At 35.6% G+C, this 16,643-nt stretch overlaps 1 protein-coding gene across 2 annotated transcripts in view; it reads left to right on the top strand.

The window, feature by feature from the left end:
* Window positions 1-16,643, top strand: part of Pla2r1 (phospholipase A2 receptor 1) — a 148,530-nt gene that overhangs the window by 109,572 nt on the left and 22,315 nt on the right. For both annotated transcript variants that reach the window (XM_087199244.1, XM_087199245.1), the window contains 8 exons: window positions 372-517; window positions 4,682-4,766; window positions 6,900-7,032; window positions 7,583-7,618; window positions 8,240-8,397; window positions 11,944-12,008; window positions 12,474-12,577; window positions 14,309-14,448. In XM_087199244.1, coding sequence (XP_087055370.1) covers window positions 372-517; window positions 4,682-4,766; window positions 6,900-7,032; window positions 7,583-7,618; window positions 8,240-8,397; window positions 11,944-12,008; window positions 12,474-12,577; window positions 14,309-14,448 — 867 coding nt within the window. The remainder of the gene's footprint in view (window positions 1-371; window positions 518-4,681; window positions 4,767-6,899; window positions 7,033-7,582; window positions 7,619-8,239; window positions 8,398-11,943; window positions 12,009-12,473; window positions 12,578-14,308; window positions 14,449-16,643) is intronic.

Genomic DNA, 16,643 nt, shown 5'->3' with positions numbered 1-16,643 from the left:
AAAAAATATATACCCGTGGTAGATTTTGTGGGAGAAAAAGTCTTTGAGAAGCTCATTTATAAAAACTGTATAGTGTATTTTCCTCATGAATTCGTTGTGAAAATAAAATGAGCTAATAGTTTTACAATGATTAGGCACACACACTAGTTCAATAAATGATATTTCTGGGAGATCAAACTTTCAATAAAGTAAGAAGGGTTTGGGGATAGCTAAGGATAGAGCATGTGCGTAGCATGTGAGAAGCCCTGAGATCAACCCCTAGCAGACAGACACACATACAAAAATAAAAATCATAATACTGGGTTTTTAAATGCAGAATTGAACAGCCACACCTTATCCATGATGGTGTTATTTTTTCTTTTACTGTACAGATATTTCATAGTGAAAAAGTCCTGACAAAAAGAACATGGAGAGAAGCTGAGGCATTTTGTGAAGAATTTGGAGCTCATCTTGCAAGCTTTGCCCATATTGAGGAAGAAAACTTTGTGAATGAGCTTTTACATTCCAAATTTAATCGGTAAATGCTTGTTAATTTTGAACATTTGCAATTGAATATTCTGTCTCCCAGCAATGGCTTCTTCATGATGAGTATCCCAAATAGTTGTTTTAAATCCCAATTTTTATTTTATTCAGTGGTTTTCAAAGTGCTATCTGATGCTTGGAGCAGAGGGAGCAGTTGGCCAGAGCGCTGGGGTCCTTGCTTGCTGACTCATCCAAATTGGCCGGAAGCAGGAAACTGTGAGGGTTCAGAAAGACCACTCTGAACACAAAGATAGAACAAAAAGCAGCTTTTAGTACCGGTGGCTCAGCGAGTGACTACTGTCAGTCTTGAGAGCCCTGAATAGAAGTTTGGGCTTCTTTATATAGCTCTTTTTACATCTACAAAGCTTAATTTCATTGGAGTTTCCCTGGGAATATACCAAGCAGGATTTACACAAAGCAGAGTAGCAGAGGAGGGGAGAGCAAAGAGCTTTTGCAGGACTTTCTAAGTCTGTGATGCTCCTTTGGTGACAGATTACAGAGTCTATCATGGCTACTCAGGTACATTCTACAAAGTGCATAGTTATCTAATTAACCCACAGTTGCCTAATAACACAGTTAACCTATAGTTACCCAATTTGCTAAATATTTTCTATTTTCCAGATGTTCATTTAAGATTTTATTTATTTTTAAATTCCAGTGACTGAAAAAGAGCTAGTCCAACTCCTAGTTTTACATTTGAGGAAACAGTCATTCACTTATTGGTATTTATTTGTACTTGTATAGACTCTCCAATTCCATGGAGTTAGAATCTCAATTATGTCTAAGGTGGAAGAAATCTAAAGGTCCTGTATTACCTCCCATGCCACACAGTAATTCAACACATTCCACCTCAGTAGAATTAATCTACTGTCTTCATAATTCCTTCCTGTTTCAGAATTCCCCTTGCCTGAGAGAAAGCCCATTCTATTGTTGAAGCTGGTTTCAAAAATCAACTTTCTAGCAAGTCAGAAACCTGCCACCCTCAGTTTGTAGCTAGAGCAATACAGATCAAGTCTATTGTACTCAAAGTTATTTGAAGGCAGCCACCATGTCTCCTTTTCATGAGTCCTCCCACCACTTGGCCACTTAGATATTCTTGTACATCAAGATACATTTTGGGAGAATCTTTTCTGGCACAGTCACAGATATAGTACATGTATAACTGGCTGGAGATTCCAACAGGCAAAATCCTGCCCTGAAAATGTGGTCTAAGGGTGGCATATCTCCAAGGATCCATATATTCATTTAATGAAAATAATTGTAATGCTGATATAGAGGAAAAGATAATTCTCAACCTGCTAGATTTCAGATATGCCAAGTTCATGTTCCCTGAAATCAAAGAATGAATTCCAAAGGAATTGGAAGGTTATGAGGTTAAGAGTAGGAGAGGTTTACTGGGGAAAAGAAATTGCTCCTGAGAGACAGGAGGGGTCCTGGAAGTGTGTTGCCACTGAGGCCTTTTGTCAGGGGTAATTTATACAGCAAAGTCACAATGTGCGTACAACATGGGTTAGACTACAATCAACATACAGGATTACAAGCATAACTGCTTCACTAATATTGATCCAGTAGGAAAGTGGGTTACATAATAAGGATACATGGAAAGAACAAAGGCATTTTGGGGAAGGGATAGGTCTGGATGCTTACCTTGGTGATTGATGCCTATCTGGACTTCGTAGACCAGGCGGGGCTAATTATAGTATAATTCCAAGTTACTGCTTCTTTAGAGAGACATATAGGCCTGGCCTCAAGATAAAGGTATGGCTCCAGTGGCAATTCTGATGTCTATTCTTTCTCCTGACTTCCTCGAGAGCCCATTCCCCCTCCGACTGTGTATTAATTTCCATCTAATTTAGTTGCCTATAATAGTACTGGTAATGTGCTCCAAGCTCAGTAATTCTGGAGTCTCAATAGAACACTTGCCTGAATATTAAAGAAAATCCAAGACTGTTTTTTGAGGAAAATCCTGGCCTTCCCCATACATTTTTTTGTAGGACACTCCCATGATGAAGTTAATATCTAACATCCATGAAATTATTCATTTTTAGCCTTTACAAAAATGACCTTAAAGGAAGAAGTTTTAATGATATCTCTAAATGTGAATTCCATAGAGTATTTCATGGGGGAAAGAGCATAGGGTCAAATGTGATTACAAAACAATGTACTGGGCTGGGGATTTAGCTCAGTGGTTCTGCCGCCTGCCTCAAAAGTGCAAATTCCGGAGTTTGATCCTGGTACCAAAAAAACCAAAAAACACAAAGAAAACAATGTACAATGTAGGGAATTTGTTATTATGTATTAGGATAGTAATGTAGTATTGTGAAGGCTTCTAGAAAGAAATCTTGAAACTACAGTTCCAGAGTATGGCCAATCACACTGGCTTGGGACATCTTTAACACGGAGCCCTCTGGTCTCACATAAGAGCTGCTGAAATCCGACTGTCTGAGGCAGATGTTTAAGAAGCTTCCTGGTTAATTTTAGATTATTAGGATGGGGGATGGTCTCCATTGTTCTAAGTTGTGCTGTGTTTCATTACGTTAGCCCCTTGCAAAATATACTGTAATATTCTGCCCTTAGATTTTAGTGAGGTTTGCCCTATGAAATAACCACATGTGAACTACTTCCCAGTTTCTTTTTTGTGTGTGTGTATATCCTTTTATTGGCACATTTTAGGTGTACAACATAATGACATTCATCACTGGAGATATGCACTTTTACATATTCTCTTGGTTCTTATTTTTTCCCCCTTCCCCTGCCCTCCATTCAACCATTTCCCAGTTTCTTTAAGATCAAATATCACTATGTCTTTTCTGTTTACGTAAGTTCTCACACTCAAACTTTCTACTAGAATTTGGTACCAAGCATCTGTCAAATTATTGATCTTCAGCACCTAATGTTCAGCAGCATGTTTGATTTTTTGTCCTGACTACCCAGGGAATTCAGTTAAATTACATGTGTGTTTAATTTAAAATCATACAATTTTCAGAAATTTGATGAAGATAAAATAAATTTGTCTTCTATGAGCTAGTATATGGCAGAAAAACTAAACTCTGAATAAAGTAGGGGACAGAAATTTAAAAACTCCCAGCACAAGAAGCATGATGTGGCTCTCCAGCTTGGGCTGTGGAGGTTAATGTGCCCGGCTTAAACCTAAGGTGGTCAGTCCCAACTCCTCAGAGCCTTGAATGTAAGGTTTCATCCCAACAGTGACAGACCAGGCACCAATGATGGCTCAGACTTTCTCAGTTGCATTTGACTTTAATTTATATCATTCCGGCAGAGTAGGTCAAATATCTAAGTAGTGCTTCAGAATAGGCTTGCTCCTCTGCACTAAGGAAAATAAAGCATCTGTCATGACTTCTGAGTCTTTTAAATGTTTAATTCTTCAAAATTATTCTCAGAAAATTATCTTAGTGAGATAGTTCATTGTACAATTAGGCTTTATTGCTTGATTTATTGAGTACTTTGTGGTTTGACATATTTGTACTCCACCTGATAGGAAGGAAGATGGTTCTCTGTGGAGCTTCTTGCCAAGTCTAAACCAATGGTGACTGCTAAAGTTAATCTACCATGGCCCAGGCTGATTTGCTGCAGATTTATTTATGTTGGGATCCAAAAAACCTTAAACCTACTGCGTACCTTTTATTAAATGAAAACTGTGGTGATTAACTTTCAGAGAACACATGAACATTTGAAGAAACAGCAACCAATCAAAGCACAGTAAAAAAAATATAACTAGAATAGTAAGGAAGTAAATAAATATTAAAGTAGTAAAAAGCCCTCTAGGGAGAAGCTGTTCCAAAATTTGTTACCAACTTGTTTTCATGTATTCATGCCCTGACTGAAAGGTATTGCCATTCCTGACAAGAAACTCGTGTTCTCAGTATGTGTTGACTTTTCCCCAACTGCACATCACTGGTGACCAAATCACACAATCCAAAAGAAAACAGAATGTGAGTCTAAATCTTCTCAGTTCATTTCTCAGCAGAGGGTTTTGCACATAAAAAAATGAAAAATAAAATTGTGATTATTTGATCAGTCCTGCCAGTACCATCAACTGTTTCCTGCAAACATAAATATTTTTAAATTTTTTGAATTTTTTGTATAATGTTGTGAATTTGATGGGAAAAGCAAAGTTTTTGGTTTTTTTTCTTCTTAGGACAGAAGAAAGGCAGTTCTGGATTGGATTTAATAAAAGAAGCCCACTGAGTTCTGGTTCTTGGGAATGGTCAGATGGAACTCCTGTAAGTATTTCCAAACTGGACCAAATGAGATGAGTTGGAAACAAATGATCCTAGGACTATGGGAAAACCAACCAAAAGAACCTAGAAATAATGGCCATATCTCCCATGACAAGGCTAGACTTTTGTGCTGAAAGAGTTGTTTTGTCAAGGTCCTGGAAAATTTGTACTAACCAGGTCATTCTGATACTATTGCCCTGTAGTATCTTAATTTGAAAAGAAAAAAATCTCCAAAAAACTTGCTCCAACCATCTCCAGTGTGAACAGGCATCCGACAAAGGAGCAGCTATTCTTTAAAATAATACCATACTTCCTTTACCCTCCTCTTCCTTTCCTACACAGTGCCTGACCATGTGATCATGCAGCCCTTGTACATGTCACAGTGAAGAGGAGACTATTCTAGAGAACCATTTTCAGTTTATCTCACTCTAAAAGGATAGAAATGCCAGCTTTAGAAATATCACATCTACCAGAGCATGTTGTTCCAGAAAGGAAAAATAAAAGTCTTGCTTTTCATTCAGCCTCATACTTGCAAACCTTTGTGAAAGAGAGAAGACACCTTACACCATTTTTTTTTTCAGGTGCAATGAGGAATTCTCACATTTTCCTCAAGATGACAGGAAAAATACTGAAGCAATATCCCAGATTGAAATGGAAGCCATCCCAGGGCATGTGCAAAATCACATTATGGAATTCCCCCTGTGAAACAGGGCTCTAGTAACAGCCTGCAGTGAGTGTGTATACAGCTATTGTTTATGGAGCCCTCATATGGCTCCACACACTGAGCTGCATGCCTCTCTATATGATCTCACTGCATCCTTACAACAGCACACTGCAGTGGGCAGCAAAATAATTACTAGATTGCCTAACATAATCCAGAGGAGAGCCAGGATTTGCACACAGATTGTTAGACTCCAAAGCCACAATGTTGTGATATCTCCCGATGGCAAAATGTCAGTAGCCAAATTTTAAATAAAGAATATAGTATATACTGAAGCCCAGCACATAGATGGAGTTCAAACTTCTGACCAGGATGGGATTTATTTTTTAAAGTTCTATGCTTCTAACATGAACAAAAATAATGATAGGGATATGCTAGTCAAAAAATGATAATAACATCCTCAATCCAATATTGCTTGTTTGAAAAGGATATCAGAAATACAGCAAGCAAGATCTTAGAGACCCCTTAGGTACCCCTGTCCTTTTTGCTAATGAAGAAAACAAAAGTGCCGAGTGGAAGAGGCATTAAAGACGACACAGCAGTCGAAAAACAAAATGTGATACAAAAAGTTTGAGAGTACTTCATTTTTTTTAATAATAGAAGAGAAATAGATAATTAGGTTCAGAATAGATGAGAATAAGGCCATGAAGCAATGATGAAGCAATGAACTGAGGTCCTCACTGCTTCCCTCTGTACAAAATGAATTCAGACCTGTACTATTTTCTGAACTTGAGGTTATACTATTTATGCTAGAAAAATTGTTGCATGATGGTGTGCATGTTTGGGGAGGAGTATAAATGGTTTTAAAACATCGTCTTTTTTTCCAAATTTTTATTCCAATTGTCCTTGTGGTCCATCCACTCTTCTGTCAGGTAATTGTTAAACAATTGAGAAGATTCATTCTTTATTCAGAACCCCTATTATGTGAGTTATGTGTTCATTCATAGAAAATGTTATTTAGTGTCTTGATTACAAAGCTAACTATAGCTTAGAAATTAGATATTAGAAACTAAAAACTTAGTATATATATGTAAAAGAATCAATATCAAAGGTGGAACCCAGATCTGGCATATCCCAGAGCCTCTAAATTTACTCAGGATTCCAGGACTAGACTAATCCTGCCACTTAGGAAATAGAGCAAGTTCAAAACAAAGCTTACATCTCATTTCTTCCTTTTGGAGAAAGGAGTAGCCTGCTTCCTTTTAAGAAAAAGAATCTTTAAGGAAAAAATGCTAAATACTGACTTGCTTGTTCTTCACAAATGTGGAACAGCCTTTAGCTGGAATGACAGCCAGACAGTTCTGAAGCTTTCTCTAGAAATCTATAATAATTACGTGCATGGATGCCTTTTTTGATCTTTTGAAGCTTGTTACGGGGGATTATCATTAAGAAATAATGAACTTCATCTGCTGCAGGTTGTCTCTTCATTTTTAGACAATACTTATTTTGGAGAAGAGGCAAGAAATTGTGCTGTATTTAAGGCAAACAGAATATTGCTGCCTTCACACTGTGGTTTCAAACGTGAATGGATATGCAAAATTCCAAGAGGTAAACAGATTAGTAAAATCTTTACTACATATTTGATTTCTAAGTGTATAGCATTTTCCAAGATGAGTTAACAGATTCAAAATCTAAGCACCCTGAGCTACAATACCAGCAACTACATAATGAACAAAATTACATCCTTTTAGTAAACAATGTATCATAGGTTAATAAGAAAACTGCACCAGTACAGTATACAAAGTTAATTCATTGGGAATGAGGGTAACTAGTTAACATTGCAGAATATTTATTGTGCAAATATAGTCAGAAAGTAACACCACTCTGACATTATAAGTAAATAGAACTACCGCACAATGAATAAGTGGAAGCATAGTGTGTGACACACAGTAGGTTCGCAGCAAATGTTCTTGTCCTTTCTTTAATCAGAAACTTCTCTGGAGAGTCCTCTTCAAGCTTTCAAACAGCACAAAGTACTTATCTTTTAAATGGCTTTTTAAAAGGAGAAGTTTAGTATAGTGTGTTTAGAGTTGAAGTTATTGTTGACAGTGCACCTGTGAATAAAGGTCAGTCAAGATCATTTGTTTTCACTTTGCAGATGTGAGACCCAAGATTCCGTCCTGGTACCAGTATGGTAAGAACTATCCTGGCAATTCTCAAATTTCTAGTTCCACAACATAGAAGTGCTAGTATATACAATTTATTCTCACATTCTCCTAATTGAGTGTCTTGGGTCAATCTGGAGCTAAATTTTCAAATTAAGAAGTCAATAATTAATACTCAAAATAATAAATATGGTTATTAAATATGATTGAAGACTAATATCATAGCTTAATTCCCATTTTCTTGACACAATTTTATAATAGGTATCTATCTCTGGCCTTTGAATAATGGTAAAGTTTTCTTAGAAGAGGTAGATCAAGGAAAATAAGCAAATCACATTTTTATTTATATGTGTGCTTATCTGTGTATATATTCATATATATATATATAGACTTACATACCTTTTTAATGCTAAGTAACCAAATTAAAATTTTAGTTCAATCATAACATACTTTATTTAAGCCTGCATTGTATCTCTTCTTAAAAAATTTTTTCTTGGTACATTTTAGATATACATAATGATAATGCTCATCATAGGAAATTTGTACCTGTACATCTTGCTTCTTCTTTTTTTCCCATTTCCCTCCTCTCCCTCCAGCCCCTCTTCTCCTTCTCAGTGTTGGCAACACTGGCATCATTTTTTTTCTTTCAGATGCACCCTGGCTCTTTTATCAGGAGGCAGAGTACCTTTTTCATACCCACAACTCAGAATGGGCTTCCTTTGAGTTTGTCTGTGGCTGGCTGCGTGGTGAACTGCTCACAATTCATTCTGCACATGAGCAAGAATTCATCCTCAGCAAAATAAGAGTGGTACTTGAATCTAATTCACCATGAGAAATTCAGCTTCTCTGTACTGTTTTTAAATCTGATTTCAAACATTTAAGTTTCAGTAAAAACCATAGATTTTTGAAAATTGTTCTTCTTGCCATTACAGAGATTAAGAGAACATAATGAGAAATCAGTTACTCTGCTACTCAGTCATTTCACTTCTCTTCATCTTTATTAGCAAAAATGGGCGAATAAAGAGGATTTATTTCAAGCTGGCTGTGGAAAGTCTATTTTAGTACATGTTGCAGATGAGGAAGAAGTTAAATAACTTGATCACACAGCAACTAAGTGGTGGAATTTGAAAAGGATCCCCGCTATATGACTCACAAGGTCATTTGAAAACTCTCCACTGTGCTGCCTGTGACCGCAGAACAGCAGAGTCACATATGTGCACAGAGTCCACGCCAAAATGCTGCCTGTAAATTCCCTCCCCAAGGTGGCTGTCAGCTCAGTGTCAGACATGAACAGTGAAGGGCTCCTTTGATCTTCCCAACAGAGTTCAACTTAACCATCCAGGGAAAGTTTCTAGTCTTCTCTCTTCCCCTCTCCTGGTGTTTTGTTTTGTTTTGTTTTGTTCCCAATACTGAGGAAGAACCCAGAGCCTTTTCACTGAGTTACATTCCTAGTCCTTTTTTTTATTTTGAGACAGGAGTTAAGATAGGATCTCACTAATTTGCTAACTTATCCAGGCTGAATATGAATTTGAGATCCTCCTGCCTCAGCCTCCCAGAGTGCTGAGATTAACAGGTGTGCACCACCATGCCTGGTCTTACCTCTCCTTTTAATTCATCTCCTAGTCTTTGGGAGATAGAAAGGCAGTGGGGATGGTGGAATTAATACGTTCTACTCAAGGGATTATAAAGGCCATGAGTTTAACTGTTTAGAAGTCATAGCCAAAGCCATTATCTAGTTGAAGACTCTGATCTCAAATTAGACAAGCCTTGAAGTGTTTTATATGAAAAAAATGTTACCCCACCTATGACCGTGTTAATATATAAAATCTCCTATTGTAAGAGAGTTGCTGTCTGCAGGTATAGCCCTAGTATGCAACAGAAGAAAGTTATCAGAGTGTTTAAAATGTAGAGACTGAGAAAGGAGAAAGGGGACTGGCAGGTTCAGTGTCTCGTGATCACCTGTTTCCTGGTCCACAGATGGAGTCTTCTCTGTCCCCATAAGGCAGGAGGAAGAGTTTGCTCTCTGGGGTCCTTTTCATAAAGGTCAGACCACTCACTTTTATGGCACAGCCATCTTATGAATATAGGTAAAATCAGAAAAAGTAGTTATTAAATACTTCTTAAATTACACTTGTGTTTTATGTAGCTATCCTATGAAGAGTAACAAGTACAGACTGTGAAAAACAAAAATAACATTTTAAAATCTAAAGCACAAAAAATTAACAAAATATTTTCTTAGAAAAAGAGTAAGTCAGTGTTTTCTCTCTCACTCTAAATAATAGAGCACAGGGTATGATTAGAGTGAATTTGAGGTAGGTTTTTTTGTTTTGGGGTTTTTTTTTAGCCTTCTTGATAATCAAATTAATGCCAAAAAATGTTAAAACCTATAAGCATTTAACAGTTGTTTGATATGAAGACTTAATCTATTTGGCTAAAATTTTTATATTGTGTAAATTTTGCATTTCAAAATCTAAATGACAATTTATCATTTTTATATCATGATCTTTTACAGTTTATTTCTAAAAACATCTAAAAGAATATATATCAAATCCATTAGTCCTCCTCAAAAATCTAGTTTTACTTTTTATTTTTCTTTTTTTCCTGGTACCAGGGATCAAATTCGGGACCACTGAGTTATATCCCTAGCCCTAAAAGTCTAGTTTTAAACACTTAAAATAATTTAGTTTTGTCATTTTTTATGGAACATTTTAAATGATGACAGATTATTCTTCCTAAAATAGCTCAGGTTAATACATATTCACTCTTGTTGGGTTTTATATCTTTTTGCTAAATATTCTTCCCAGATGATGCTACCTGGAATGGCCGTGTATATGTAACAAGACATAATTGATGTTTTAAAATGTATCACACTTCTTTTCACAAACACATATTAATAAGGTTTCCATTGTTATAACCTTATACCTATGCTAAAATTTAAAACGTCCGTCTTTCACATTGGGATTTTCAGACTGGGTATCTTCTAGCTTGTCCTGTGAAGTTCTGTGCCGTAGCACAACAGGTTGTGATGTGCTGTGTGGGAGATTACCAGACCATAATTGAGGTGGTAATAAATATGTCACTGAAGATGTGGTAGTTAAAATTTCTCTGTAAAGGTCCTTAATTGGAACAGTGAATAATCAGGCCATAATTTCCACTGTTGTTGCACATGAGACCTCTTTAGATGGAATGAAATTGTTGTGGTTCTCCCCCTGAGTTCACAGTCAGTCTCAGTGGACCCATTCCAAAGTCTGACAATGGAAATCTCAATTCAGTACATAAGAACATGTCCATGAAACAACACCTCAGGGATCCAAAATTACAGTTGTTCCATCTTGCATTATTCTCAAATTGCTGATATGGCAGACAACCACACTGTTTAAGGGTAGAAATACCTGTTTGTAAGTTAGAATGTTAGCAAATTATTAGGTTCCATTGTGCGATGAACTGAAATTCATGTGGAAAAATTATATATCTTAAAATTTAACCCCAAGTCTTTAAAAAAGAAATGAGAGTGCAAACCTGATTATATAATGTCTTCAAATTAACAGATTTTTTTAGCACTATAAAAATTAAGCTGATTTCACACACACATAGCACACACACCATAAAATTTGCTGATTTAGGACATCTCAGAGAAATCCTTACTGCCTCTTCCTCTTTTATAGTTAAACAGGGAATTTCAATTTCCTGGGTCATAAGTCCAGTATTACACCTGCTCTAATGTGTGTGCACGCACATGCATAACTTATTGTTTCAATTTTATACCTTATTGTGCTCAGGCCTTAGTGATTAATAATTAGTGTAAAATATACAAAGAATAACATTCTAGTTGCTGAACCCTGAAATTCTGCACCATTCTTTTATCCTATATTGTATGTCTATCTGATTGCTAATACTCTAAAACTCAACAATCAACTAATACCTAATATTCAAAATCCTTTGTAACTTGAATTGCTTTTCAAATAAATATGATACCTGCAATGGACTTCCATAAATCACTAAGAGAATAAATCATTTATATTTTAGTTAGAAAAAGAATCCATCTTCTATTTACCTTGTATCACGTTTTAAATCCCTCTTATTAAATTAGTAATTTTACTTTTCAAGTTGTATGAAACTAAAATTATTTTCAAAGTTTGATGCCAATTTCCCTTCATAATGAGGAAGGAATATTTTAGGGTAATGAAGTTTCAGGCTTTCTTAAGATGCTAGGCCTTAGTTGTTTATCCTTAGATAATTGGGTAAAATACTGAAGAGTAGAAAGCCATTAGCAGCAACTCCATTAATCTTAATAGTGAAAAAAGAAAACAAGGAGAATAAATGCTGACATTTTCTCTCTTTCCTTTTTAAATAGCTATCCAAGTATGGAGCAAATTGGTGGATTGGATTTCAAGAAGAAAAAGCCAACAATGAATTTCAGTATGAACCTAGATTAATTTGCATTTAATTTTGTTTGACAAGTTTTATGTGCGAAGTGATTGGACTAGATCTTAGTGATTAATTTGTTGAATAGCCTTCAGACATTATCTTTAACTTGTAAATTTTTCATTTCTCTAGCTAAAAATGTAATTTTAAAGTACACACACATGAAACCATCATCCCAATCTATGTCAACACATTTATCACCTCCAAAAGCTTCCTCCCATACTATTGATTTGTTTATTTGGTGATAAAAACACTTTGAGAAAAAAATTACCCACTTGAAAAATGTTTAAGTGCACAACAACACAGTATCATTAACTACTGTTACTGTACTATACATAATTATTTTTCTAAATTTAATAAAATGTTAATCCTTCAACCAATACCCCAGAAATCCAAGAATGGTGTTGAAAACAGAACATGCAAAATAGGAAGACCTTAACATTTTAAATTTTTCTACAGTTGGAGTGATGGGTCACCATTAATATACCAGAACTGGGACAAAGAAAGAGAATTATCTGTGAATAATGAAAGCCAGAGATGTGGCTTCATTTCTTCCACAACAGGTTATTTTATTTAATCATCTTTTGATTTATAACACAAGCTTTTCTGGAGGCTTGAACTTTCCCTTTTATTGTATCAGTTCAGGGAAAAGGGTGACTGTTCTTATTTTCTGTTGACTGTGTTCAATTTCTTCAGCTTTAAGGCTTATAGGTGGTCATTTCTTCTGTTTAATCAATGTATTCATCTTTTTAAAAATAATTCACATCTGGATAAGTTCTTTTTCATTAATCAAACCAGCACCAAAACTGAGACCACGGAAACTGCCAACAAATATATCTGGCAAATGCTATTCTCTATGAAATTTCAATGTGGAACCATAATTTTTATTTCTTCCCAGTATCCAGTTTATAACTGACCAGACCTCGAACCTCTGTGAAAACCTTCATTCAATTGAGTATTCTTCTTTTTAATAACTGGCATTAATTGCTGTTTCCTTTGGAAGAACAATTGTTTGCAAATTGAATTTGAAAGCACATGTATGCTGAAGATTTTTTTATTTTTATTAGTACAGTGTTGTTTGAGTTGATTGTTCACTCATACCTACCCACACTCTCTAGCAGATAAAATATAAAAGATAATGTTATCCCCTGCTCTAATAGATTCATAAATAATCTATGCCTCCAGTCATGAAAGGGAGAAACACAGAAAGTAATCCTTGGTTGGAGAGCCACAGCAGAATTAGGAAAAGAAAACCCAGGGTTAATCAGCTTGCTTTTGCCAGCAGGTGTCACAACAGCCTACAGAAAGGGCTGTTTTGTTAGTCTGGGAGAATACGGCTAATCTGCATTGAAATAGCATTCCAGCCTCTCCTTCAAATCCAACATCTTTTTGGCTCAGATTTCTAATACTAAAAAACCGAACCTGCCCTTGCAATTTACATACGCACTCTGTGTTGTTTGGAACTGATGGTCTGAATGCTAAAGAAATGTATCCTCAACTCTTACTGTAAAAATATAGCTCTTCCATATAAAAAAGAAAAATCAGTTTGCAGGAGGCCAAGGACTTGTGAATATATCTGATTGTGGACATGTTTATATGTGAATCTATTTTATTTGAGGGTCACTATTGAGAAATATTACTTCCTTAGAAGTTCCTGTGTTAATTTTTCTAAATTATTACACAGTTTGAGTATTTCTTACCCAAAGTACTTGGGATCAAAAGTGATTAAGATGTAAGGCTTTTTTGGATCTGAGAATATTCACATAGGCTTTATTGTAATCCAAAAATTTGAAATCTGAAACTTTTTAAGCATTATGTTAGAGCTCATAAGTTTGTTTTTTTTTTTACTTTGTATTTTTAGATCAGGGATGTTCTAGCCATGTTTGCTAAAGAATTATAAAGTACAAATGGTCATCTATTGTTTTAGAATTTTCTTTCTCTGTAAATGGAAGCTGAATATGATAAGACAAAAATGGTTATTCTATAAACATTATTCCGTTACCAAAGTAAAATATTCTTAGGACTTCATTGGTTCTGTGATTTCCATTGCAACATTTGTGTGGTTACTTTTATTTATTTAGCATTTCAAAAACTTTCATTCTTAAATTAGAATCACTGACTTGGCATCTTGCCCAGTTAGCTCTTGTCACTAGGGAACTCTATAATTAGTAGTTAAGTTTGGTTCAAAAAATAAATTATGAAAAATGATAGCAGTCATAAAAATAGTAATCAGTAGAGAATGGCCACAATGTCACTATTGTTTCTAAGTCATGTCTAATCCATTTCTCCTCCAGGACTCTGGGGTAGTGAAGAGTGTTCAGTTTTTATGCCTGGTATTTGTAAGCGTAAAAAGATTTGGGTCATTGAGGCAGAAAAAAATACACCAAAACAACATGGAACATGTCCCAAAGGATGGCTATACTTTAACTATAAGGTAAATTTATTTTCAAAAATTTGCCTTTGTTTCTTTTTTTCGTAGACACTCAATTTGGTAAATAATAAAAAAGTAGGGGTGGCTTTTAAAAATCACAAGTTATTCATGGGACCCGAAATGTCTTTGTCAATATTTTGTTTATCTAGAGATTTGAGAAATTTTCTATTTAGAAGCAAACCTTTTGGAACAAAAAGGTTTCATTTATAGCAAAAAGGTTTTGTTGTGGGCCGGGGATTTAGCTCAGTGGTTCTGCCACCTGCCTCGCAAGTGCTAGGTCCTGAGTCAATTCCCAGTACCAAAAAAAAAAAAAAAAGGTTTTATGGAAAACAGCCTTACCACCACTGTCCTTTTGCACCTTCAGTTTCTACTACTGGCATGGTCATTCGTTGTGCTGTGTGGTTTATGCAGTGTGACGTGTGTGCGTGTGTGTATGTGTGTGTGTGTGTGTGTGTGTGTGTGCCTGAGTGTCCAGCCACTGGTCCACCTTTCTTTTGAGAGCTAGAAACTCCGGAGGGCCTGAACTCCATCTGTTCCTTTTGTGTCTCCCCTCCCTGGAACCAGCAAAAATCCCTGCCTACCTTGAATTGACAAACTAATAACTTAGCTTAGTCAATGTCATCTTGAGCCTCATAAAGCTGATGCTTCCATGCAGAATTGAATTTAAGAAAAGAAAATTGCCAAGGGGCTATTGTAAACCAGATTTATTATTTCTGATACTGCCTTCAATTAAGGCCTAGACTTTCCCTCTACTCCTTATGTTTGTAATAAAATAACTTTATAGGCCTTAGGTGGAAGTAATTAAAATGCATCCCAAATCATACTTGTTTAACTCTTAGAGCATCAAAAACTCAAACTGTGTCATAATTTCATATACTGATGTGCAATTGCTCTTCAATCATGGGCAGCCAATTTTCAATCTAAATATTCAGTTGCACTGACAGGGCAGTCTCTCCTTTGTGATCTTCCTCTCATTGTTAACTTATGAAATGAAGCCACATGGATCCTGAATGTACCTGTTGATCATCCTCTACATATGTGGCGCTAATTTGCAAAATAAACATAAAAAAGAATTTACCATTTTGACCATTTTTAAATACATTCACATAAAATTAAGTGTATTCACAGTTACTAGCATTAAGTATATTCAGATTGTGGGAAGATAATCTCCAGATCCTTCTCATCTTGGAGAACTGAAACTCTATACCTACTAAACAATAACTCCCTAGCCTTCCTCCCTACCTGGTCCCTGGTAAACCACAATTCTATTTTATGTCTCTCTGAATACTGTTTCAGATAACTGAAGTAAATTATGCAGTATTTATCATTTTGTGACTACCTTAGTTTACTTAGTATAATGTTCTCAAGGTTCATCTGTGTTGTAACATGACAGGATTTCTTTCTTTTTTAATGAAAAATAATATTCTATTATATGTATATACTACATTTTGTTTATCCATTTGCCCATCAATAGACATTTAGATTCTTCCACCACTTGGTGAACTGACTTTGCTGGGTTATTTCATGTATATGTCTTATTTTACTGAATTTTTAAAATACATGGAATTGCTATTCCCATTTTGTACGTGAGAAGTCTGATGCTAATGAAACTGTGTGACTTTTCTGAGAGTTTACAGTGAATAAGTGTCAGGCTGAGAATCAACTTCATGTTTTCTGACCCTGAATCCAATGTTTTTGACCCTTTCCTACACTTACCCCTATGCACAACATAATGTTTTCTTAAAAATTCTCTCCTCACCTAGGTGTGGTGGTGCATGCCTATAACCCCAGTGCTCTAGAAGGTTGAAGCAGGAAAATCAAGTTGGAGCCTAGCATGGGCAACTTAGTGAGGCCCTGCTTCAAAATAACATTTTTTTAAAGTCTACTTATGTAGTTATGTAGCTCTAGTTACGTAGCAAAGGCCCTGGGTTCAATCCATAGCATCACACACACAAAAAAAGTTTCTCTCCTCTTTTTTCCTTAGAATTTTAACACTTTATTCATTCATTCACTTAACTATTGGTTATTGGGAATTCAAAAACAGTCACAATGCTTTCTCTTTGGGAGCTTACAAACTACAAAGAGAAGAAATTCTAGTAATTAATCAAGAAAATAACTATATAATTTAAAACTCTGATGTATTAAAGACACTTACACAATTTTAACTGGAGGAATAGCCCAGTGGTAGCGAATAGCCT

The sequence above is a fragment of the Heterocephalus glaber genome, unplaced genomic scaffold (assembly GCF_053883595.1).
Source record: "Heterocephalus glaber isolate CG9 unplaced genomic scaffold, H.glaber_assembly_v1.0 deba00000347, whole genome shotgun sequence".
Lineage (NCBI taxonomy): Eukaryota > Metazoa > Chordata > Mammalia > Rodentia > Bathyergidae > Heterocephalus > Heterocephalus glaber.
This window is presented reverse-complemented; position numbering and strand designations above follow the sequence as displayed.